The following is a 22,821-nucleotide window of genomic DNA, read 5'->3' on the forward strand; positions in this document are numbered from 1 at the left end:
GTTCATGCTTGTATTTACTATTTTGTGTCTTTTCTGTGACAAGTTCTCCTTACTAGTTAGCCTGCCTACCACTTTATGAAAGCATGTTTGTTCTGGTATCTTTAGAAATTCTAACCATTACCCTTCTTTCACTGTTAAGCTATTTAATTCTGCGCAAGAGGGAAATGATAGTATAAGGCACTGCTTTAGCTTGCTTTATTCTGGCCTCTGATAAAAAGTATAGGTACATTTAATATTTGTAAAGTATACTTAAACAAGGTCACTGGAGAAGAGGTCAGTGCTTTGATTAGCCTGAAATGAAACCATTCAGCACTTGTTCTTTAAAGTATTTCTCAAATTACTGAACACCAGACTTCTCAGAAAAATGGAGGTATGGAGCCTTCTGTGCTGCTAGCTGAGGCTGTGACTTCATATAATACAGATGAGTTACGCTAACTGCAGCCATCAGAAGTGTGACCTGATCTGCTGTGTATGGTGTGATGCAAGCTGAGCTCCAGCTCCTCGGGGAACAGACAGTGCTGGGGGTTTCCCCCCAACCCACCCACGGAGCACTACTTCTGTTCAACAGCCTCACCTCTAATGCTGGAGGACCATCACCACCAGCTCTGCACAAAAAGCTGAGCCTGCTGCATAGCTGCTGTTTCAATGCTGGCAGGGGCAGCTTTTTCTTTTTTTAGTTATTCAGAAGAGCCAAAGCTAAAGGTTGAAATACTTCTAACTTTTCCACTTCTGGTGCTGCTCTTTGTAAATCTGAGTTGCTGAGTCACACTTACATACCACTCCCCAGGGTATTAATTCTCATCATACTTTTTCCAGTTTAAAACTAGCAGATGTGTTTTACAACTGTCTACAAACCATATAATGTAGAAAATGAAACTGTTGTACAAAAAAAGAACTGCACCATGCTCATGAAATACTTTTATTTCTGTAAAGGTCAGGACAGAAGCCAAAACTTACCCAGTCACCAGTTACTACTGTGTGAGAACGCATTGCAACTCTCCCAAGCTCTGTTCCAGTCCATGTATGTACAGGCTCTCCGGGATTCTGTATCTGGCAGCTCAGAGATGCCAGGGGTGTCACTCTAGTCAGATTACTACCCTTAACAGCTTGTGCACTTATCTCTTTACTGTTTACACAGAATCTTTAAGTTGTTATTAGCCATGTGTTAAGAAGTGTTTCATAAAGGTGAACCGAGCAGTTGAAGACTGTCCACCAGGACACCAGCCCAACTTAGATCTGAGGATTCTTTTCATATGTTTCATAAGCAAATTCTTCTGTATGAGCTCTATCGTTTAGCAGGCCAATAAAATCAATCTCCAGCTGGAACGGACCATCGACTTTATCTCCAATTGTGAATCCAAGGGTACTAATCTAATTAAAAGACACATACATTAGAACAGTATTTATGACGCTACATCAAATCAAACACAGTTGTATCTACCACTTCCATATTTCACAAACAATTCACGGCCATTTAGTTTAAGCTGGTATTTGTTCAAAACGCAGCAGCATTTCTTAAGGCTTGAATGCTTTGCTACCACATTCCCAGAACAGACCCCATGGGAACTACTTCCCTTCTGCCTTTCTGCCACTGTGCTGAACCCTTTCTTAACAACAGCCTGAGCCTAAAGCAACACTGCAAATTTTATCCTTCAAGGTTTGTGTATGGCCAGTTTTACCACCACTGGGTGTACAAACACATTTTCATAAAGTCTGTTACAACTGTTTCGTGAGCCAGAAACACAAACAGAACGTAATGGAGGATGGAAGGGAAGTTTGATTCTAGCCAAGTCACACACCTGGTACAGTGTGAAAGTGCACCCAAACAGGCATTTTGAAATGCGTGGAACTTTGTTACTGTTTTATATTAAGCCAAGGTTCTTAGCCACTGTTACCAAGATTTCTGTAACTGCCTTCAAACCCCTTCCCTTATTTTTAGGTTTCTTTAAAATACATTTGTAAAATTACACTTCATATTATATGCAAGTGCATAATTTTTACTGTGAAATACTAAGCATGAGATAATAAGGAATGAAAATTAAGTGGAGGATGCTTAGATCAAGTACTGTTTTGTCCCTTTAAATCCTGGTAAATATTTTTAAACACCCCATATACAATTTTATGTTTTCATTTACCATTTTGAATGACTGTTATCTTCCAAAGCCTGACAAATTCTTCAGTGTCTGTATTTAAACATAGGCCTTTTATAAAAACTTTCTTCCACAAAGCATATTTTATACTGTAGTTGATCCACCTTCATATCATTCACACTTGCTTTCTACAGACCCGATTTCTTCTGTTTTAGAATAGATTGTTTTCACGCTGCCATTCACTGAATTGCCCTCAAATTTTTCCTAGTTTGTGTTTTTTTGGTTTATTTTTGGTTTTTTATTAAGGCAATTAGGAACTGAATGCAACATTCCAGGTCCCTAACACTGGGTTCAAGTAACGAGCCTTTTATTTTCTCCCCATATATATTTACACTATTGTTTGTTTTCCTTCTGGTAGTCACTGGGTATTAAGCTGCCCTCAGTTACATACAGGAGGGGCACTGAAATTTAAAAGAAAAAAAGAGATGCAGAAACAGTTTTTTCCAACATGTTTCCTGTTGTGAACCAGTGAATTAGTCTACCTATTTGCAGAAATAAAATAAAAAACACTCCACACGTTTACTTAATACTTAGACTAGAAAGCCTGGAAAAAAAACACAAAAAACAGCCTATAAATACATCAGTTTACTGCTCACTATCCCGGTTACTGATACAGTGCATGCCCAAATAAAATCTCACGACACGATATCCCTGACAGCCTTCTGTCCAGAAGAAAGCTGATGACGCTTATTTTTATTATTTTTGCCATTACTGTGCCAACCGGCATTTTAGATTTCTTAGTCACTTTGACCATTCCTCAAAAAAAAAAGTTGGTGGTTTTTTTTTGTTTTAAAAGCCAGGTTGTCAGTCGTTTCTTGGTTATCTCCATCTCTTGAAAATATTGTTGGAACTCCTTTGAAGTCAACTGACACTGTTATCACAAAGTAGGATAATTTAAATGCAAAGGCAAGCACAGAAGTACCCTATAACCAGAAGAGGCCCTTCAATTTCAAATTCATAAACGTTAAAGGATTTGTAAATTATGTACATCACGACAATATGATCTTAAAGGAAATTTCAGACAGATAAAGCCTACAGCAAACTTGCCTTGTCTAACCAGATAGGATGCTGGTCATCCTGGACTCTTCCCCGACTGGAGAGAAAGAATTTGGAGAATGGAATCTGACAGAATCAAAACAATACAAAAACAGACTTCAGCGTCACCAGTGCATAAAATAAAAGCTTAAGATAAAGAAAGCCTGCCTTAGAAGGAATAACACTCTGCTACAGCTGGTACCAGCGCCAGCTGGGTACATCTAACTGGCACAGAGAAATGGGCCACACTAACCCTTTCCTCAACCTCGCGCAGGCAGCTCCAGGCCCACACTGTTCTGTGGTGGCCGTCTGTAGCCATCGGGCAGGATTGTTACCCTGTTAGGACATAATGAGAGGCTACAGGCCAGAAGGTGGCTGTTTATGTCAAGAATATCTCCTTCCAATAACATGTCAGCATAAAATAGAAATCAATGAAAAGTCTAGCACGCATGTATATCAACAGCTCGTTTGTACCCAAGCTGTGTATTTCATAGTGCAAACTCCACACCGAGACATCAGTACTCCAGCAAAGCAGTTCAGGGTAATGTAAAAATGGCTTTGAACACAGCAGGAGCAAGGCAGAGGAGGGGCTGTGATAAGACATAGGAAACGGGAGGGCTGGCTGGTGGGGGGGAGAGGAAAACACACAAGCCAGCAATGACACCAATTTCCATCCTCCCGACTCCTCACCTGCGAAACAGTGGGCTGTTCTCACATGGCTGCCACTCAATACTCCGAAGGATGTGCAAACCTCCTTAACATTGTCATCAGCAAATTACCAAAGTTCCCCAAATTTCATCAGAAAAGAGCAGAACCTCCCACTTCTTACAAATATGATTTTGTGTCACAGATTTGAAGGCCATAAATGACAAACCTCATCTTCAAGTCTCTGACTCCAGTGAGGCAGCAGGTCAAGCAAATGCTGCTGCAGGGTACAAACCCTGCACCAGTCTATGTCCATCTGTATTACAGACAAACTGGCTACCACAGAGAATATTCCTGCCAACATATGCGAAGCTTCAATTGCTGTGTCTATTCTGTTACTGCAGTAATAGCCAACAGCAGGCGCTTAGGTGAATGTATAGTGAATCAAATCTTTAACACAATTGACCCAGTGTGCTCTCCCACAATCCAGTGATTCACAATTTTGGGACCTCCCAAGCCAAAGGCACGTGCCTGTTGTATAAGGATACAGAACAGAAACAGTGTTGAATGGACAGCAATAGCAACAAGCTGGCTGTTGAAAGAATTCCCCTTCCACAGAGCTAGGCCAGGACCCCAAGACAGTATCGTTTGTTTCAAAGACTCTTTATTTCACCTTTATTTCCTCCCAGTATGGGCCTCCTCGGGTGAACATGAAGTAGTTGTAGAGGTCATCCTTTTGATGAGAGAAGTAAGGGTCTGTGTAAATGTTTACCATCCAAGGTCTGCCATCGCCACGGACACGTAAATACAGACTGTTGAAGTTTGACCAGTCATAGTACTTCTTCCTAGCAAAAGATCCCTACAAATGATGAATAAATAGAATTATGCCTCTTTAATAAGGGGAAACTTCCATTATGAAGAAAAGCGCTACTGCTTTCATCGCCGCCCTCATTATTACATCAAATAACATCTACTGCGACATAGTGAAAACTGGGTTACTCTTTTACCAGACTAGTTGCTGATCTCACTGAATTTCCTTCAGCGCTGTGTTACAGCCCACAAATTGCAGTACTACCACTCTGAGGACTCACACTTTGATTATAAACCACAATCTTGTAACTATCAGAAATGAGACCTCCTTCCTGGGACAAAATTCCCAGGCAAGTAGACAAACACTATAGTGATGGATCAGCAGTTATGTAGTTCATTAAGTTTAATATTCTGTGCTCAGTACTAGATTATTCAGAGGTGACTACAAGAATTTGAGGAAGTGGGATAACTCATCCCCTGTGATAACTTCCCTTACTGAAGACTGACATAAGCACTGGAAGCATTCAATGTTTTCCAACACTTTTTGTCATTAACTGTGCGTAATGATATGGATTGCAAGCATGCCTAATTTTCAACTGCACTTTTTTTTGAAGACCTTCAAAGTCTTGCTGTTGTTATTTGCACAAAAGCAGATCCAAGAGTCTTCAGAGTGTGACACTGAGGTCACTCGGAGCAATGGGGGTCAGGGGTATTCTTGGCCAGAATTGCTTAAAGTCAAAATTAGCACCAAAAAATCAGAGGTTTCCCCTTTATTTTACAGCACTACTATGGTTACCTATCAACTGTCCTTCTACCAATTCATCTTACAGGTAATAGGATGAGTAGATCATCAATACATTAACACAAGGCCTGTGGCTACTTGATTTTATGGTTTAGACAGTTTTGAGCCTTTTTACTTAAGTAAAAAAGAGCCTTTGTGTGTACGTATTCACTCACTGGTTTCAAACTGAATTACAAAGATGGACTGACACATGCCACTACTTCAGATTTAGGAGGTGAAAGTTTGAGCCACATTTGCACAAGTCAGTAGCAGTCCTGGGAATTTAACTCGGGTGAGATTCAACTTGCATTTCCATTCCCCTGACCCAATGTCACCACTTTAATCAGTGTTCATCTGTCTCTCATTTGCCCACTGATTTTGCTCGCTCATATTCTCTGCTCACCAAGTTTCTAGCCCAGAAAATATTTTACCTGTGTACTTGTGCCATGTCACAAACAACAGAACAAACAAAAAAGTCAAGTGTTTTATCCATTGAATCAAAACGTTCCTTTGCTCTTAAAGGTGCTTAAAAATTTTGGATATAAAGGTTCATTACAGATCCTTCGTTTGCAGAGAAGCTGCAAACAGCGATGCCTTAATGAGTGGACGCTCTGTTGTACATAAGTAAATGATCAAACATATATTATTCCTTTTCTAAGAAAGGAAAACAAAATCCAAGAAGTTTAAGTTTCTTCCAGGTCAAAGGATACATCACCAACTACATCCCTGAAGGAGTATCTAATACTCCTGAAAGTGAGCGGTTTCAATTGCAGCGAGCAACAGTCCACTTCTTGTTACGGGGCTTACACAAAAATGCTCTCCGATTAAAAAACAGAAGCTATACGAGCGTGAAGCTGTGCTTACCACTGGCGGTTTAGCTCTCATACTGCAATATCCACTGTACTTGGTCTCCCCGTCACGAGGTACTTCTGTATTGAGGGTTCCATACAGCAGTGCAGCCTGGTTATTCCTACCCAATTTGAGGTAAACTTCACTTTTCCCTCCAATCTCTACATCAGAGGAAATAACCCATTTATTTAAATCCTCTTGGCTCCGGAACTCCCACAACACCCTCGTCTGTTCCAACAGGTACTGATCTAATGGATAGCCTCCAGGCCCTATTAAGTAATCTTTGGTCTCCTGCTTTAGCATGCTCAGCTGAGTCTTTAAGACATCAATGCTCTTCCTTAAACTGAAATCAGTATTTCGCCAAGATGGTTTTTTCTCAGGCTGTGACCCTGGCCTCCTATAGCTGCTATACAATTTTGACATGGAAACGCTGAGGAGAGGTCCAAATAAGGGGTGCAAAACCTTGTGCCTGCAGCATCTACCACCTAAGCGAGCACTGCTCAGCAACGTAGCAGTCAGAGCCATTTCAGTAAACTTGAAGAATTCGCTTGCAGTATGGCGATTAACGGGTTTGAAATTAATTTACCAACAAAACTAGTATCCAGAGCTATCTTACTTCAGTTACTGTAGTTTATCTCCACCTTTAATGAAAAAGAGACAAGATTAAAAAAATTACATACAGGATGCTTGTAAAATGGTTTAATTTTTAAAACAGATATTAACAAGAAATCTAAGCCACTGGAAAAAGGAATAAAAAAATAACTTCAAGCATTACACTTCCTCAGAATTCTAGTTTACTTAGTGATTTCCACCCTACGTGTTCCCACCTCCCCGTGATGTGAAATACTCAGGCAAACAAGAAAAACTAAGTAAAATACTTCAACTAAAACGGAAAATAGAATAACAAAATTCCTGTTCATCTCTTTCACTGTAAGTAAGTTCAGGTATTATGAGTAACACCAGCAAAAACAACCTCTAGACGAAGGCTTCTAAAAGATGGCATTATCATCATGTAACTATAAAGTATTATCCCCTGCAAGAAAATCACAAATTCACAACAGGCAAACCCTGCTGCCGTATGGACCAGAACGACAGTCTCATCTGACAGCCACAGATGACATTTCAGCCATGAAGTCCTACAGCAGCCATACTACATGCTTCTTCCATAAGTCACTCAGCCCCTTGGCCCCTCAACATACCTGGTTTAGGATTACAGAGAGGTTTGCAAAGACCAAAGAATTTAACATGAGAGACTGCAATTCAACAAGGTTTTTTATAAAGCTTTGGAAAAATTCTGAAAATCTTCTCTTTGCTTCTCTCTGCATCACTGTTGGTAGGAACAGCTATGCCACACTTCTAATCTCTAATTCATAAGGGACAGCCTGAATGTTCCATGCTCTCTACAGAGGCTATTATCTCTGACTTATAAAATTAGACAGACTATTAAACTGGCTGGCTTTTTTCTCCACAGAATAAATCCTAAAATGATGTCAAATCAGCTCATCTTTTCAGAGCTTTTAAGAATGCAGTCAGTCAAAACAAATTAGAGAAGTGCCATACTGGACCACTTAGCTTATTCAACCCCTCTAAGAATTTTTCAATGTAAAACTAGTCATCCCCCTGCCCCTGTCACCCACAAAATTTTCTAAGCTTGGAAGCCCCACCTAATTCTCAGTTATAAACTGCCATGGAGCATCAGTGGGATAGTCCTTTCCTTTTTCATATTTTCCGTGTTTTAAATGCCTCTTTCCCTCTTTCTCCTGCAATGAGCTGACATGCAGAAGCTTGCTTTACACATATAATAACACTCAGCATAACACCTGACCGGGAAACTCATCCGCATCTTTAAACTGCTGTAGTGACAGCACTTCCAAACACAGCAGATGTAAGCGGGCAGTAACATGTCATATATTACCCAGCACCACAAAAAGACTTGTGGCAAGCTCCAGTCTCTTCTCTGTATGCCACGCACCTTCCTTTACTCATAGTGAAGTTCACTACCATTATTCTCATGCTCCAATTAAGCTACGCACTGTGGCCTAAAACCGCGCTGCAGAAATTCACATTTTCTCCTTCGCACGCTCGGCAAGAGGAGGCGGCAAGCTCCTGAAAAAGAAACCCCACGCGCGGGGCTCCCCAGGCCCTGAGCCGAAGCACACGGGAGCCCCAACAGACCCCGTCCATTTCTGGGCCCCGCCCCAAGCCAAACCACAGCCAGCACGAAGATGAAGGCACAGAAAAGCTGCAGCCCGCAGCCAGGCTGCACCCCGCTCCGCACAGCCCCGTCCCTGTTTCCTCCCACCACCGAGAGGGAGAAAATGGGGAATTTTCATCTCGGCTTCCAGCCACGGTCTCGCTTGTGCCTCACCGCACCCCCACCGCGAACCGCGCCGCGACCTGGGCACCTGGCACGGATCCCGCCCACCCTTCCCCAAGCCCGGAGGACAGAGGCGAGCCCGGGGCGCGGCGACGAGGCGGCAGCGGCCTCTCCGCAAAAGCGGCCGCCTCAGAACGCCCCTAACCCGCCTACCGCAACCGACGCACTCCCCGGCGCCGCCTCACCTTCCCGCCGTTACCGGCGGGTCCCACCGCTTCCGGGCCCGGCGGGGAAACGCGCACCTCGCCGCTCAGGTTCCGCCGCCGGCGAGGGCGGGACCGTCGCGGCCACAGCCGGCGGCGGAAGCGCCGGGAGAGGCCGCTGCACGGTGCCGAGCGGCTTATTCGCAAAGAACTTTGCGTTTCAAGGGGGGAGGTGCCTGCTTGTGAGGGAACGTGTCGGCGGTGTAGCTCGAATAAGCGCTGGCGGCCGCCTCCTCCTCTCCCCTCACGGCCGCCAGGCCCCGCCCTCCTTCGCGCCCCGGCGCGGTGCGCATGCGCGGTGCCCTTTGTGTCCCGGGCGGGCGGGCGGGCGGCGCGGGGCAGGCCGGGCCGCTGGTAGCGCCGCGCCGCCGCCGTTGGCGCCGGGGCGGGGAGGAGGAGAGGAGGAGGAGGAGGAGGAGGAGGTGGGGGGGGAGAGGAGGAGGAGGAGGAGGAGGAGGGGAGAAAAAAAAAAAAAAAAAAAAAAAAAAAAAAGCCGGCTCCGCCATGGTGAAGAAGCGGAAAGGCCGCGTCCTTATCGACTCCGATACTGAGGATAGCGGTAGCGAGGAGAACCTAGATCAGGTGCGCGGAGAGGCCCGTCCCGCACGCGGGGCCTGGGATCTCCGGCCCGCGCCAGGGCTCGGCGCCGCCATCCCTTCCCCCCTTCCCACACGCTCGCCCCGGGGGTTGCGCGCCCCCGCCGCTCTCCTCAGCCCGATGCGGGTCCCCGCGGCCTCCGTGGAGAGAGCCCGCTCCCCTCCGGCGGGTCCCTGGCCTCCCCCTGGGCAGGCGGCCCGCCTTGGCGGGTTTCGAGGGCCTGGGGGTTGCAGGAGGGCGACGCTCGGTGGGACGATGCTGCGGCGCGGTTCGGCCCTGAGGCGGGGTGGGGGGGAGCGAGGTCCGGCTGCCGGTGGTCGTTACTCCTCGGCGTAGCCGGGGGGGAAGAGGCCCGAAGGGCTGGGCAACTTTTCCGTGCTGCTTTGGCACGCCGGGAGAGCTGCTGGGGAGAGCAGCGTGTCAGGTCCCTGCCTCCCGCCGGCCCGGTGAGCCCCTCGGGGCAGGCGGGCTCCCGGGGAGGGGTGGGGGAGGGTTACTGAGCGCTGAATGTTCCTTCCTCAGTCTTAGCGAAGGAGCTGGGGGAACTCTGTGGGTGGGAAGCTGGAGCGGAGTTGGGAGCCCGTAGATACAGCGAGGGGAAGTGTTTATTTATCGCCAGGGCATCCCCTGGGACTGGAAGTGCGATGCCTGGGGTCGGTTTAACGGTGTCAGGGCTGCAGAGGGGGGCGTCTTCCTCTTTGGAGGGAGCTGCTTTCAAAGACTCACTTTTCGGTGTGGCAAGTGTTGATGATGTGGTCCAAACGGTAAATAAAGACGTTACAGGTGAAGTGTGTTACAGCTTCTGCGGTAGCGCTTGTTCCCGGGAGAAGTTTGGCTGGGTAGATATGCTGAAGCTTACGTGCCTGATGTAATTTATGTGCTGGGCCTTCAGAGTTTTTAATATAGAAGCTGTTGCTATGTTTCAATAAAAAGCCTTCCCAAACACTCAAAAATAGCTTTGCAGCTCAAAGCTTCAGAAAAATCATATCGGAGGCTCCATTAGACAAATATATTGGAGCAGCGCATGCCTTGATGTTGCTGATCTTGCATGCCTCTAGAGTCGTTAGAGCTGCCAACATCTCACCGCTGGTATATTAGTTTGTTAGCTTCCTTCAGAGCTTGAAAATCAAAGGAGTTGGACTAGCTCTAGCATAGATCAGGCAATCGGAGTCATGGTGGTAGGAATTGCCACCTTGTTCTGCATCTGTTCCATCGTTCACTGGAAGCGTGCATCTGCAGCTGTACCTGAGTAGGTGCTTCCTCCTCCACTGAGCTGTTCATAGCAACTACAGCAGTAGGGATATGTATGTGCAAGGGTGAAGAGTAGGTGGCAGGGAAGCAAAGTTTTTGTGGTGTGATTGAAGGATGAGAGTATACTGAGTGAGGCCTCTGTAGGTTAAATGTTTGACAGCTTCCCGTGGCCGTCTAGGCTTGTTGAATCAAAGGAGTAGGAGCCTTTCTAGTATAGTGTCTTGGAAAACAGAAGGGTTGAAAGAAAGAAGGAAAATTGCTTGGAATAAAAGTAGTGATAAATACGCCAAGATATTATCCAGGCAGGTAATCTGGGTTGAAGGACTACATAGAGACAGCTGTGAGAGAGAAATTCTAGAAAAGATTGTAGGAAACATCAGGAGCTTCCTGAAGAGAACAGTTAATTGTATAAATGTGCTCTGTTGATGTAGCATGCCTTCTTCAGAGAAAGGTTTGTAGAATGCCATTACTAATGGAAAGTTTCTTTGTTGGTAAGTAGCCTAGGCCATTAGTTTCTGCGGTGTTTATGTTCTCATTTGAGGTACTAAATTGCAATCCGTTTGCTGTGGAGATAATCTTCCAGTTGTGAAACTAACGCAAACCAATCTGGTATTGACTTCCCAAGTCTGCAGAAGTTGGTATGACTGTATTTCTACTCACGGCTAAGGTTCGTCAGCCCCAGAGCAATCTTTTTATGAATAAATTATGTGTCACGGACTACAAAGGTAGTAATGCAGCTTCGTAAATGTTTGTTTTGTACTACTGCTTCTGTCATCTGAACAAGCTGCGAACAGCAGATGATGAGATTATTGGAGAGCCATTTAGTTCTTTGTGCTGGTGTGTGTTGCCTTGGAAAGTGCTTCCTTTGGAGAACAACTCTACTTAGTTTCACAAACTTTGCGCTTGATGCCTGCTGTGTGTCTATCCAAAACTTTAAGTGCATCCTGTGGTATGTAGGGACGGTGGAAAAGGATTTAACAGGCTGACTAAATATGATCAGACATGATGTTGTGGTGATGCCTAAAGTATTTGCCTTTTAAAGTGTATAACTGCAAACATATCTTTTTGTTTAGAAGAAGGAGGTGCTCTCTAGTGGTATTTGGCTTTTTGAGTTAGTGCTACATAATGTAGTTAGGGTGTTTTTGAATTATTACCCAATCCAAATAAAACAGACCTGGACATGACTCTGAAAGTAGTTTGTCTTATGTCGCTTATACCAAGAAAGTAATGGTAGTAGTATTTCCTTCTTACAGCTTGTTATCCTCAGAATCCTTCAGTAGTGTCCTGTTGTACTAAAATTGTGAGCGTGAATATATATATTTATGAAACATAAGTAGACTTTTTTCCTTAGTCAGTGAAGATAATCACTTTACTGGGATGTGCTCAGGTATCACAGAGAATGTTCTTATGCACTGACCTGGATTGGTAAAACTAATTATGACATTTTAAAATAAATGTGTGGTTTTTTACACCAGGAGCTCTTGTCATTGGCCAAACGGAAACGTAGTGACTCTGAAGAAAAGGAGCCACCTGTGAGCAAACCTACAGCATCTTCAGACTCTGAGACGTCAGACAGTGATGATGAGGTGAGTTTGTCTTGCTATCACTTGTTTGTCTAAGCAGTGAAAGTGTATTTATTATAATGTATATTTAGCCTGCTGACTGCATAAGGTGGGACTGGCCATCAGTGGAACTGATGGAGAGCTGTTAATCTGAGAGGATGTGTGCTCGGAAATACTCTTTTTTTTTCATTTAATTAATTGTCCTTTGAATTGTAACTGCATACAAAATAGTCTGAATGTCTATAGAAAAGATGACTGCCTGTTTAATCTGATGCTCTTATGGTCTGAATGGTCTTAAAACTCGTGTTTTTCCTGTGTAATGCTTGTTGTTGAAGTAGCAGTGAAGCTGGGCTCTGAATTACAGGAGAGAGGTTTTGAGCTTTAGAAGAGAGCTTCCTGAGAGAAGAACAGGGTCAAGGCTGGTGGCACTAGTTTACAGGTGGTAAAACTGTTCTAGTAAGCTACTTTGATTCTCTAAGAACTCTGCTGTGAACTAGCGTGTCTGGCCATTTGAACATTCAACAGAGTGTGGTTTTGTTGGCATTTTTGAAGAAAGTGAGGCAAGGAAGAGCTTAGCATTACTTTGCTCTAGGGTTTTGTCAATTCCTTGTATAGCGGTGCTTATCTGCTTGATCTGTTTTTATTATTTGTTCTTGGTACTACATTCTGCAGCTGGTTAGAAGTCTCTGTTTTTGTCTATAGAGGAAAATTTAAATAGACTTATTAAAACAGAGGAACTGATGAACAGGTCATACAGGTATTTGAATAAAAACACTTTCTTGAAGGCTTACAAATGTCTTTTGCAAGCTTTCCACACAATGTAGCGAGGTCATTTATTCCATCTATTCCTAAAAATTTAATAGGGAGCTGTTTGGGGTGGATTTCTTTTTTTTTTTTTTTTTTCCCCTGAAACTACAGCAAGGATTATTCATTGTGACAACTTCAAGACCTATAGGGTAGGCCAGTGATAAACTATTAAGCATTTGGTAGTGTAGCAGAGTTCTTCCAATAAAAGTAAAGAACATGTAGTTTAATTTTCTTTCTGAGGCATTTTTGAAACAAATATGCTTGGAACTCTGCTTCAGTCAATCCTTTTCTTAAAAAAAAAAAACAAACACTCCCACAAAACAAAGAAGTGACTCTTGTATCTAGTATATGCTTAAGACATAAGGAGAGAGAAAATTATGGATGGGCTAGATTAATAGGTTTGTTATTGGGTGACCACTCAGTCTGTCACTGTGCATGTGCAGATCTGCTGGCACACAGCATATTTGTTCTAAGCTGTGTGGAGACCAGCTTGTGTGGAAAAGTAGACTTAGATGTGGAGAGCACCTTGACAATAAAGTCTTCTGTTCTGTGTTTATCTCTGAAAACTGGCAGAATAAATAATGTTATTCAAATTATATTTTTAGCTTGTGTAACTACAACTAAGGCCTACCTTTCCATTATATGTAGAATATGACAAAGTATATTCACGGATTTGCATAGACCTTGCAGATGCAGCATTATCTCTGTTGTACTGTGTGCATTTGATGCTCTTTCTAATCTGTGTATCATTTCTAATTGATATTCTGTTCTTTCTGACCTCCATGCAGCAAGAGGAAAATATTTAGAGAAGAGGTAATTAGGACACTTGCTTCTATTCCTGTGCCTGAAATACGCATTCTGAACTGCTGCTTGTCACAGCAGGGTGAGACAGGCTGGGTTATGGCAGTTCTGCTTCTGCCAGTCATTCAGTTGTGTGCATTCCCTAGACTTGACTGTGCTACTCCTGCTGAACAGCTTTGGTTTTAATCAGTGTTCTTGTGGTTGGTTTGAAGTTTGCTCAGCCTTGGAGGTTGGGAGAGGGGGTCTGAAAGTTGAAATTGTATTACTGGACTTCCTGCTGAGGACCTTGAGGCAAAAGCATGGAAATTGTTGCCCTGGGTAAATGTGCTTAATCATACGTGTGCGCTTCCACACAGTTTTGTAGTGTGTGCATCCTTTGTGGTTCCTGGCAAGTGCTAAAAGTTCCAGGATTGTCATCATGTTGCATGTACAGGAAGGGAGCTTGAATCTCTGCTTCAGAGATGTATTCTGCATTTTTTAAAGGGAGGAAAGTTTATGTGGCATAGGGGAGAGAAAGTGCATTTTGGAGTTAAAGAATAACAGGATGTACAAATCATGCCACATCTAGACAGTGGTGCCCAAGTGATTTCAGTAGACATTTAATGTTATATTTTGTGTGTCTTGGTGAGAATGCACTGCTGTGTAAACTCTTAGCCCATCAGGTGGTCATGATGCAGATATTGCATTCTGTAACACTTTAAGGACCTCTGTGGTCTGAATCAAATTACCTAGCCAAGGACTTGAAGGTGAGTTGCAGGCAACGAAATAGGAGGGATGTTCTGAACCAGCTTCTAGTGGGTCTGTGGAACATGCATGACTGAATCGACTATGAACTCTTGTTCAGAGAACTGATAAATAGCAATGACTGCAGGGCTTTGCAATAAGAAGTACTACCTTCACAAAGAGACATACCAAGCTGGACGCAGATGTGGAGACAGACAGTTCCTTTATCTGTGGAGCAACGTGTGGCCATGACTACTCAAGAGCTCACCATCCCAAGCTGATAGCCTGCTGCACGTAACCAGATTGGTTTTAGTCAAATTACTATTGGGGCGACTGTGCTAGAGGTGTGTGTGTCCAAAGGTACCCTCAATGCTTATTGAAGACGTTGTGTGAATGGTATTCCTCAGTTGCAGTAGGTTAATTCTGGGTTCTTGCTCTTCCTTTTATCCTGGTGTCGTTGCTTACAGTAAGAGAATTCTTTCTGTTGCATGGTGAAGCCTGGATGACTTCTGCAACAACTTTGCGAACATCAGTGTAAATTACATAGAAAGCCACAATGCTGTAGGAGCTCCTGTTTGTTTCTCTAGAAAGGTTTGCTGTTCGCAATGCTGGTGTAAGTCTGTGCATCGTACTACGCTCATTCTAATGTTCTGAAGGGTTTGGTTGTGCCTTTTAACAGCTCTATGATGATAGCAGAAGATACTTCCAGGACAAGAAAAGTTGTATCATGAATGCTTGGTACTAGTCTGGAGTTTACTGAGGAGTATCTGTTTATACCTTTATGTGCAAATTCAGTAGGAAACTGCATAGCTGAAGATCTTGTAAAGAGCTGTGGGACAGAGGAAGAGGTAAGCAGTGGTCATGCAGCTAGTGAGGAAATCAGTCTTGCATAACAGTTGGCCTAGGAGGCTTTATGCCCCTGTTATGAGGAAAGGACTTGAAAATTTGTGTCAGCATACTGCACTTCAAGTTACACCACTCTAGAAACCACAGATTAGCAGAAAACTGCATGTATTCTTTCTGGTTTGAGGGTGTCTTCTGTGGATTTGTACAGATTATGATGCTAAATATAAAATAATATATAAGTATATAAATCATGTTTTCCACTGTGTTTTTGTATTGGGTTTGCCTGGCAAAGTTTTGGTCGTGGGGAGGGCTACAGGGTTGGCTTCTGTGAGAAGCTGCCAGAAGCTTCCCCTGTGTCTGATAGAGCCAGTGCCAGCCGGCTCCAAGACAGACCTGCCACTGGGCAAGGCCAAGGCCGAGCCCATCAGTGACAGTGGTAGCGCCTCTGGGATAACACATTTAAGAAGGGGGGGGGGGGAAACCCACACAATTATTAATTGCAGCAGGAGAGAGAAGTGAGAATATGTGAGAGAAACAACTCTGCAGGCACCAAGGTCAGTGAAGGAGGGGGAGGTAGTGCTCCAGGCACCCGTGCAGCCCATGGTGAAGACCATGGTGAGACAGGCTGTCCTCCTGTAGCACATGGAGGCTGATGGTGGAGCAGATATCCACCTGCAGCTCGTGGAGGAGCCATCTGTTCCTGAAGGACTGCATCCTGTGGGACTTGCGCTGTGGCAGTTCATGAAGAACTGCAGCCTGTGGGAAGGACTCACAGTGAAGAAGTTTGTGGAGAACTGTCTCCTGTGGGTGGGACCCCATGCTGGAGCAGGGGAAGAGAGTAAGGAGCCCTCCAGCTGAGGAGGAAGGAATGGCAGAGACAATGTGTGATGAAATGACTGCAACCCCGATTCCGTGTGCCCCTGTGCTGCTGGGGAGAAGGAGGTAGAGAAAATCAGGAGTGAAGTCAAGTCTGGGAGGGAGGGAGGGGTGGGGTGAAGGTGTTTTAAGATTTGGGTTTTATTTCTCATTATCCTACTCTGATTTGTTTGGTAATACCCTCACCACAAAGTCAAGTGCAAATATGAATAGCACAGGCTAATTGTGTGGAGGCTAGCATGTCCAAAGAAGTAATGTGAGCTATCTGTGCCCAAAACAGGTATAAAATTCAGTCTGCAAGTAGCTTCTTAAATTGCAGACTATCATGGGGATCACTTTTGGGGACTTGACTTAGTGGTATGAGAGTCTGCAGGAGCTCTGAAGTGGAGCAGATTGCGCCAGAAATAGATTCATGGAGGCATTGGAGTTGAATATGTGATTTTATTTAATATTTTTCACCGAATTAACTTCTCCTTTGTACCCAGGGAGCAGTTTTTGCTGAGAACAATCCAGTCATAAGGCACTGTCTAATACCTAGAAAAGTCATTAAGCCGTCGTTAGTCCAGATGATGCTTGCTGGTTGGTGATACTAGAGCCATGCAAGGCACCTACTGACCAAGTGTTTTATGGCTGTTGCCATCCCCAGCTGTTTGGCCCAGGCTTCCTAAATAGGTTAGTAGGTTTTAACAGCCAGTAGCACCCCCAAGTTTGTTTTGATTATGGAGAGTGCTTCTTCGTTGGCAAATGGTATCTACCATCTCGATGTTGTCACTCAGCAGTTCTTGTCATTTTTCAATACACGGAGCCCTCAAAATACTTCTAGAGCAAATATTAACTTGCATCTTAAACTGAATTTGAACCTACTGTAGGTAGACCTTTTTTTTTATAGTTACCCATAGTTACCTTTCTGTGAGCTCCTTTGAGTAATACTCAGACAATAAGGGTGGATCAGGTGTCTGGTCATATTTTGGCCCATGAAGCCTTCTTTCAGCCAGTTCCTGGCAAAGCCTCTTCTGTGGCTTCAGAAGGTGTTTCCTTTATTTGCTTATCTCCTTTCCGTTTTGGTGTTGATAACCTGAGTCTCCTCTTTGTGTCCAAAATTTTAAGTTTTTTAATTGCTGGGCTGTTGTCATTGTGAATGTGTTTGAGGCGTTGGAATGACAGGTGCAGACCCTGAAAGGCAAGAAAAGTAACAAGAGCTTTTTATTTACTATTTAGTTTTAACAGTAGTGGCAGAGAGCATTTTGCTTCCTATAGCTGTTGGAGTGCTGTCTCCGGAGTTCTGCCAGCTTCGAGAAACCCTGAAGACAGGAAATGCTGCCTTGCCTTCCTACCTGTGCTACCTGCTGTTGTCTTCAGACAGGCTGAAACTGCAGTGGGATGACTTGCCTGGAGGTCTGCCTTTTGTTTCCTGTATGAATGGAGGAGAAGGGATGAAAGCTTGTAAGATAGGCTAATGTTATGTACCTTGGTGCTGTTAAGTTGTCATGCTGTCTAAGTTTGTCCAGCCTAGAAAGGGAACACATTGGTAAGGAACCTGTTTTGCTTTGATGTGGCTTGTAATTTGCCTTCTGCTTATAAAAGCTATATCCAGGAGGGAAGGACCTGACAAGGACAGGCTGGAAACCTTGGTTGTGCATCTCTGTCTGGCTTGATGTTAAAAAAGGAGGAGAGAAAAAAAAAAAAGGCAGGGAGAATACCTGTTTGCAAAATACAGTCTTGGTGGATAATGCATTCAGGTATTGTGTGAACGGAAGAAAAGAGCGACTGTCTGAGTAGCGGGGGTGAAACAATTCTACTGCTTTCTGTACTCTCAGTGGTCACTTTTTTTTTGTTTTACTTTTTTTCCCTCCTTGGTCTTACTTCATCTCCATAGTGGAAATATGTTCCAGGGTTGCTGAGCTATAAATTGTTTTCCTCAATCATTTTGTGTAGTTGTTTTTGTGGAGGCTGACTTCTAAATCTGGATAATTTCTAATGTGTTTGTTTTTTTAGTTATTGGCAGTTAATTCTGGGTACTGTGGCTTAACTTGGACTTCTTGGAGTCATAGAATCATTTAGGTTGTAAAGGACCTTTAAGATCATTGAGTCCAATCATTTCTTGGGGGAAGTACGCAAGCTATTAGCACTGTGAACTTGGAAGCAAGAGGAAAAATTGCGGTGGTCTTCTGGCTACTTCTTGTGAATGAACCATAAAGCTCTGTTGTTGGAGAGTACTAAACAATCAGCAGAAAGACATGTTGCAGCACACTTCTGCATGGGTTTATTAACTTGCTGTGTCTGGAACCATGGAGGGTTCCAGATGGTGGCTGAGGAGGCAGCAGTGAACAGAGGGACTGTTTAGAGGACGCATTACAGTCATGGAAAGTGTGTGAGAAGTGCTGGCTGCCTCTGACTGGCTGGAACGTGGAAGAAGCAACCTGGAGACGCTGCGATAGAGGACAGATTTTGGAAAATACAGTTACTGTTTGCTGTTTGAGATGCATGGAGTTCAGGGAAGCAGAGAAAAATGCTTCTGACTATAACTGTGTGTCCATTTTTATTTGATGTTACATGCAAACATGTTGTTGCCTTTCTGATCTCTGCTGGTGTGCAAGAGCATAAGGAAGGGGCTCAAGACTCTGGTTTGGACTGCAGGTAAATCTCATGGCTTTCCAGCATTGTCTCCTCCTCCCTCCCCCCCCGGCTTGCAAATCCTCTGTTATGTCTTCCTCTGCCATAAGAAGAAACTTGGTGTTTGCTAGTCTCTCTCTCTGAACAATGCAGAGTGGTCATTCAGTGTCCAAATGACAACGGATGGTTTCTGAGCCTGCAGAGCAATCTGTGAGCCTAAAAGTGCTTCGCACCGACGATGTCCTGGTTTTGATGGTTTATTTGTCCTTAGGGCTTGCTCGAACCCTTGTCTTGTGCTGTAGTGGTATCAGGAATGACCATGAGAGATTGGGGTCGCGGAATAACCTCTGAAGCACCTGAGTTGGATGAGGAGGAATTTGGCTTTGTGACAGCACTGAAACTGGGAGGTGACAACCAGTTATTGTGACTTTAAAAGACATACAGGTCACTTGCATAAACAAAGGCAAGATGAAGTGTGGTCTCTGGGGTGAAATAGAAACCTAAGCAAAATTTGCTAGGTTAGGGCAGATTTTTTTATTACTTTGTTTTTGTTCAGGAGGTTGTCACACAGCTTTCTCTTCAGTCCCGTCTTCCTGGACCCAGGTTCTCTCCACAAGTCTGCTTGTGAGTCAAAGGCTGAGAACAGTGATCTATAATGCATGTATCTACAGCTATTAAAACATTTTATTAACAACTGAAGTCCCACTGTTTTTATCTGTTCTTAGCTTCTTTCATCTCAGCATGACCTCTGAAGATCTTAACTGTGGTGTATACTACAGCTTTCTCTGTGCTGCTTCCTTGCTGTACAGCATGCTGACACAAGGTATAATTCAGTGTTAGAACACTGAAAAGAAGTGGCAGAGCTCTGGGAAGGAGGCACCTCTGCATCCCCGGTTCAGAGGGCTCTGCTCCTCCCTGCTAAGTGCTCAGTTTCATTTTCTCACTGTCGTGTTTTCACTGGTGTGTTTGGCAGTAGGTGAGCTCTTGAACAAATAGCAAAAATACACTTTTCTGTAATACCTAGGAGATGACTCCTTAACGTTGAGGTTTGAGCAGATTCAGACAGAGTACAAGCTTGTTCTTAACTGATTTACATGGGCATAGTTAATGAGAAATATTAGGCAGCAGTATTGTAAAACTGAACAAGTAAAACTTTAATGTGGAAGCCAGTGAAGACATGAGTGCAAGCTCAGGCTGATATCAAGTCAGATGCTTCCTGTGCAGTTTCTCACGTAGCTTATGGACCGGGTAACTGCACCTGGTGTGGATTGCAACCGGAGGCTCAGCACTGGGTAGCTGTACTTTTGCCTCAGAAGACTTCTGCCTGGCCTTTGACAGACACTTTTGAATACACAGCTGATGCTTAAAGATGATGAATCAGTTGGTAGTATGGAAGGTACAAGGCTGGGTGTGAGAGTAATCAAAACCTAGGAAATTCTAAAGATATTAGTAGATCAGGTAGTAGCTTCTAACTACTTGGATGAGTTTCATTTAGAGTATTTGAAATACCAGGGTTCTGTGAAGATGGTGCCTAATCAGGCAGAAGTAGTCATCAAATTTGATAGAATGATTACTGCCTGCAGAGATGGACTTGATTCATTCCCCAGGAAGGGTTGAATGGGTAAGAAGACTGAAGGTGTGCACCTGAGGTCAAATCTAAAGATTTTTTTTTTCCTTCCAGTTAGAGTAGTTTTGAGCGCAAGATCTCAGTTATGCAAAAGAGTATTTGCTGAATTGAATTAGGAATGTATTTTTCTAGTAGACTGCATGCTTGAACAGAGGGTGATGTGCATGAAAGATGAGTAACACACAGGTATGAAGAGGATAACAGTCTAAATATGTACATGCATTTAGAAAGAAACTGTCTTATTCTTGAAGGTCTTGCACCTAGAGAATTTCTAGGGGAGGTAGAGAAGTGCAAAATACTGTAAAGCCTTAAAATAATACACAGGCAATGCTTATTGGTTCTGTTCGCTTCTGGCTTTACCCAGGTAGCTGGGACAATGCAGAAATTCTAATAAGAAATCACATTGTAAGGTAAATAGTTCTTCTCCTGGGACTTTGGAATTTAAAGTTGTTGCCTGTGTGTGTGTGGTGGTATAAGTCCTGTACTTGGAAACTGCAGTCTAAGTTAATTGAAGATATGATAATAAGAGAAAACTAAGACTTGACATTTGATTTTTTTTCTTTTTTATTCCTGACTTCTGTGATTCTGATATGATTCTGACCTGTGTACATGGATGCAGACAATGGCACTACTGTCTATGAGCAAGTCCGCTATTGGTTTGTTGCATAAAAATACAGATGCTCTGTACTCTTGGTGAAACTGAGATTTTTGGAAAGACTGTCATGTATAATTAGTGTGCCTTCATGAAGTATGAAGTCAGCTGTTGAATAAACTAGTTTTGGAAACACATCTGTTTCTTCTGTTTAATAGTAGTAAACTGAAGCTAATCTTTACAAATGCGGTTGGATGCTTGTTTAAAATTATTTTCCTAGGAAAATGTTTTCAGTATCTGTTTTTGCCTGGCGGATATCGCAGACTCTGAAGTCGTCTTTGTTTTCGAAAGGAGTGACCTACTGACTTTTGGCTTGCACTGATAACTGTTTTGGTTTTTTTTTTAAAAAAAAAAAAGAAAAAAAAAAAAAAGAAAAAAAAAAAAAAAAAGAAAAAAACCAAAACAACCACACAACACACCCACCCCAACCACCCCCCCAGCCTTGTAAAATGCTTTCATTTGATAAGTTTCCTACTGGCTGGCGCTTTTTTTTCTTTTTTTTTTTTTTTTTTCCCCTTTCTTGTGTGATTGGTTTGTTGCTGTCAGGTATTGGACTGTTTCTCAGTCGTTTTTACTCCAGTGTTGTGGAGGAGGGAGAAGTGTGATGTTTGTGTTTCATGATCCCTTTCTTGTTTCTTTCCTTGCAGTGGACTGTTGGAGGTTCTAAAAACAAAAAAAAGGGAAAAGCGGGTAAGGCAGAGAAGAAAGGAGCCATGAAGAAACAGATGAACAAAGCTGCCTCTTCAGGCAGCTCGGATAAAGACAGCTCGGCTGAGAGCTCAGCACCTGAAGAGGGTAAGATAACACATGTGCATCTACTTACAGTGTAATTCCAAGTGAAGTTACCCCTTTGTGTACACTGAAGATTAATGTTAAGTGGTGATGTTAAATACTACCTTCAAAGAGTTTTCTTTGTGTTACTGCTAGTCTGGATGACTCTTAAACTTGCCATAGCTTGAAGTGCATGTAATTCAGTATAGCATTGCTGCAAGCACTCCGTTACAACCACGACACTAAATACTGTTTCAAGTGAAGAAAATATGATGTATTTCATTACTTGACTTTCTCCTGGAAAATTCTTTTTTTCCTTCTAGCATGTTCCATCTGTAGTGCAGGTAGAATTTTCTTTTATTCACATTGATATATTTTCCCTTCTCAAACTTCTTGTGATCATAGAAGCATAGAATGGTTTGGGTTGGAAGGGACTTTCTAGATCATCTAGTCCCAGTCTCCCTGCCATGGGCAGGGACACCTGCCACTAGACCAGGTTGCTCAAAGCCCCATCCAGCCTGGCCTTAAATGCTTCCAAGGAGGGAGCATTCACAGCTTCTCTGGTCAACCTGTTTGAGTGCCTCACCACCCTCAGAGTGAAGAATTTCTTCCTTTTATGTAGTGTAAACCTACCTTTTTTTAACTGGAAGCCGTTACCCCTTGTCCTATCACTACATCCCCTTGTAAAAAGTCCATCTCCTGCTTGCTTTTAGGCCCCCTTCAGGTACTGGAAGGCCGCAATAAGGCTCCACGGAGCCTTCTCTTCTCCAGGCTGAACAACCCCAACTCTCTCAGCCTGTCCTCACAGGAGAGGTGCTCCATCCCTCTGATCATTTTTGTGGCCC

The 22,821-nt window shown here is 43.6% G+C and overlaps 2 protein-coding genes across 4 annotated transcripts in view; one reads left to right on the forward strand and one right to left on the reverse strand.

The window, feature by feature from the left end:
* Positions 1 to 903: 903 nt before the first annotated feature.
* NDUFAF1 (NADH:ubiquinone oxidoreductase complex assembly factor 1) lies at positions 904 to 9,117 on the reverse strand. Of its 3 annotated transcripts, none has more exons than XM_075427513.1 (5): positions 8,833 to 9,117; positions 6,286 to 6,911; positions 4,504 to 4,689; positions 3,198 to 3,272; positions 904 to 1,371 (listed from the first exon to the last, which is right to left on the reverse strand). In XM_075427513.1, exons 2-5 carry the CDS (start codon positions 6,793 to 6,795, stop codon positions 1,231 to 1,233), a joined length of 912 nt encoding a protein of 303 aa, XP_075283628.1. In that variant the 5' UTR covers positions 6,796 to 6,911; positions 8,833 to 9,117; the 3' UTR covers positions 904 to 1,230. The 3 variants fall into 3 exon arrangements, with proteins under 3 accessions (XP_075283628.1, XP_075283631.1, XP_075283629.1); XM_075427516.1 differs by lacking the exon at positions 8,833 to 9,117 and adding an exon at positions 8,801 to 8,822; XM_075427514.1 differs by lacking the exon at positions 8,833 to 9,117 and adding an exon at positions 8,676 to 8,759.
* Positions 9,118 to 9,324: 207 nt separating this feature from the next.
* Positions 9,325 to 22,821, forward strand: part of RTF1 (RTF1 homolog, Paf1/RNA polymerase II complex component) — a 32,448-nt gene continuing 18,951 nt past the window's right edge. Inside the window, exons 1-3 of the mRNA XM_075427517.1 lie at positions 9,325 to 9,432; positions 12,174 to 12,284; positions 21,853 to 22,000. Of these exons, the coding sequence (XP_075283632.1) occupies positions 9,355 to 9,432; positions 12,174 to 12,284; positions 21,853 to 22,000 (337 nt within the window). The 5' untranslated portion in view covers positions 9,325 to 9,354. The remainder of the gene's footprint in view (positions 9,433 to 12,173; positions 12,285 to 21,852; positions 22,001 to 22,821) is intronic.

The sequence above is a fragment of the Opisthocomus hoazin genome, chromosome 7, assembly GCF_030867145.1.
Source record: "Opisthocomus hoazin isolate bOpiHoa1 chromosome 7, bOpiHoa1.hap1, whole genome shotgun sequence".
In the NCBI taxonomy this organism is placed as follows: domain Eukaryota; kingdom Metazoa; phylum Chordata; class Aves; order Opisthocomiformes; family Opisthocomidae; genus Opisthocomus; species Opisthocomus hoazin.

What these genes read in the sequence shown, in the direction of transcription:
- NDUFAF1 (XM_075427513.1), bottom strand. Translation starts at nt 6,795, where the DNA reads ATGGCTCTGACTGCTACGTTGCTGAGCAGTGCTCGCTTAGGTGGTAGA. An exon ending in TGAGAGCTAAACCGCCAGTG is followed by an intron (nt 4,690 to 6,285) that starts GTAAGCACAGCT and finishes CATCATTTGTAG; the next exon opens with GGATCTTTTGCTAGGAAGAA. An exon ending in CATACTGGGAGGAAATAAAG is followed by an intron (nt 3,273 to 4,503) that starts GTGAAATAAAGA and finishes TGATTCTGTCAG; the next exon opens with ATTCCATTCTCCAAATTCTT.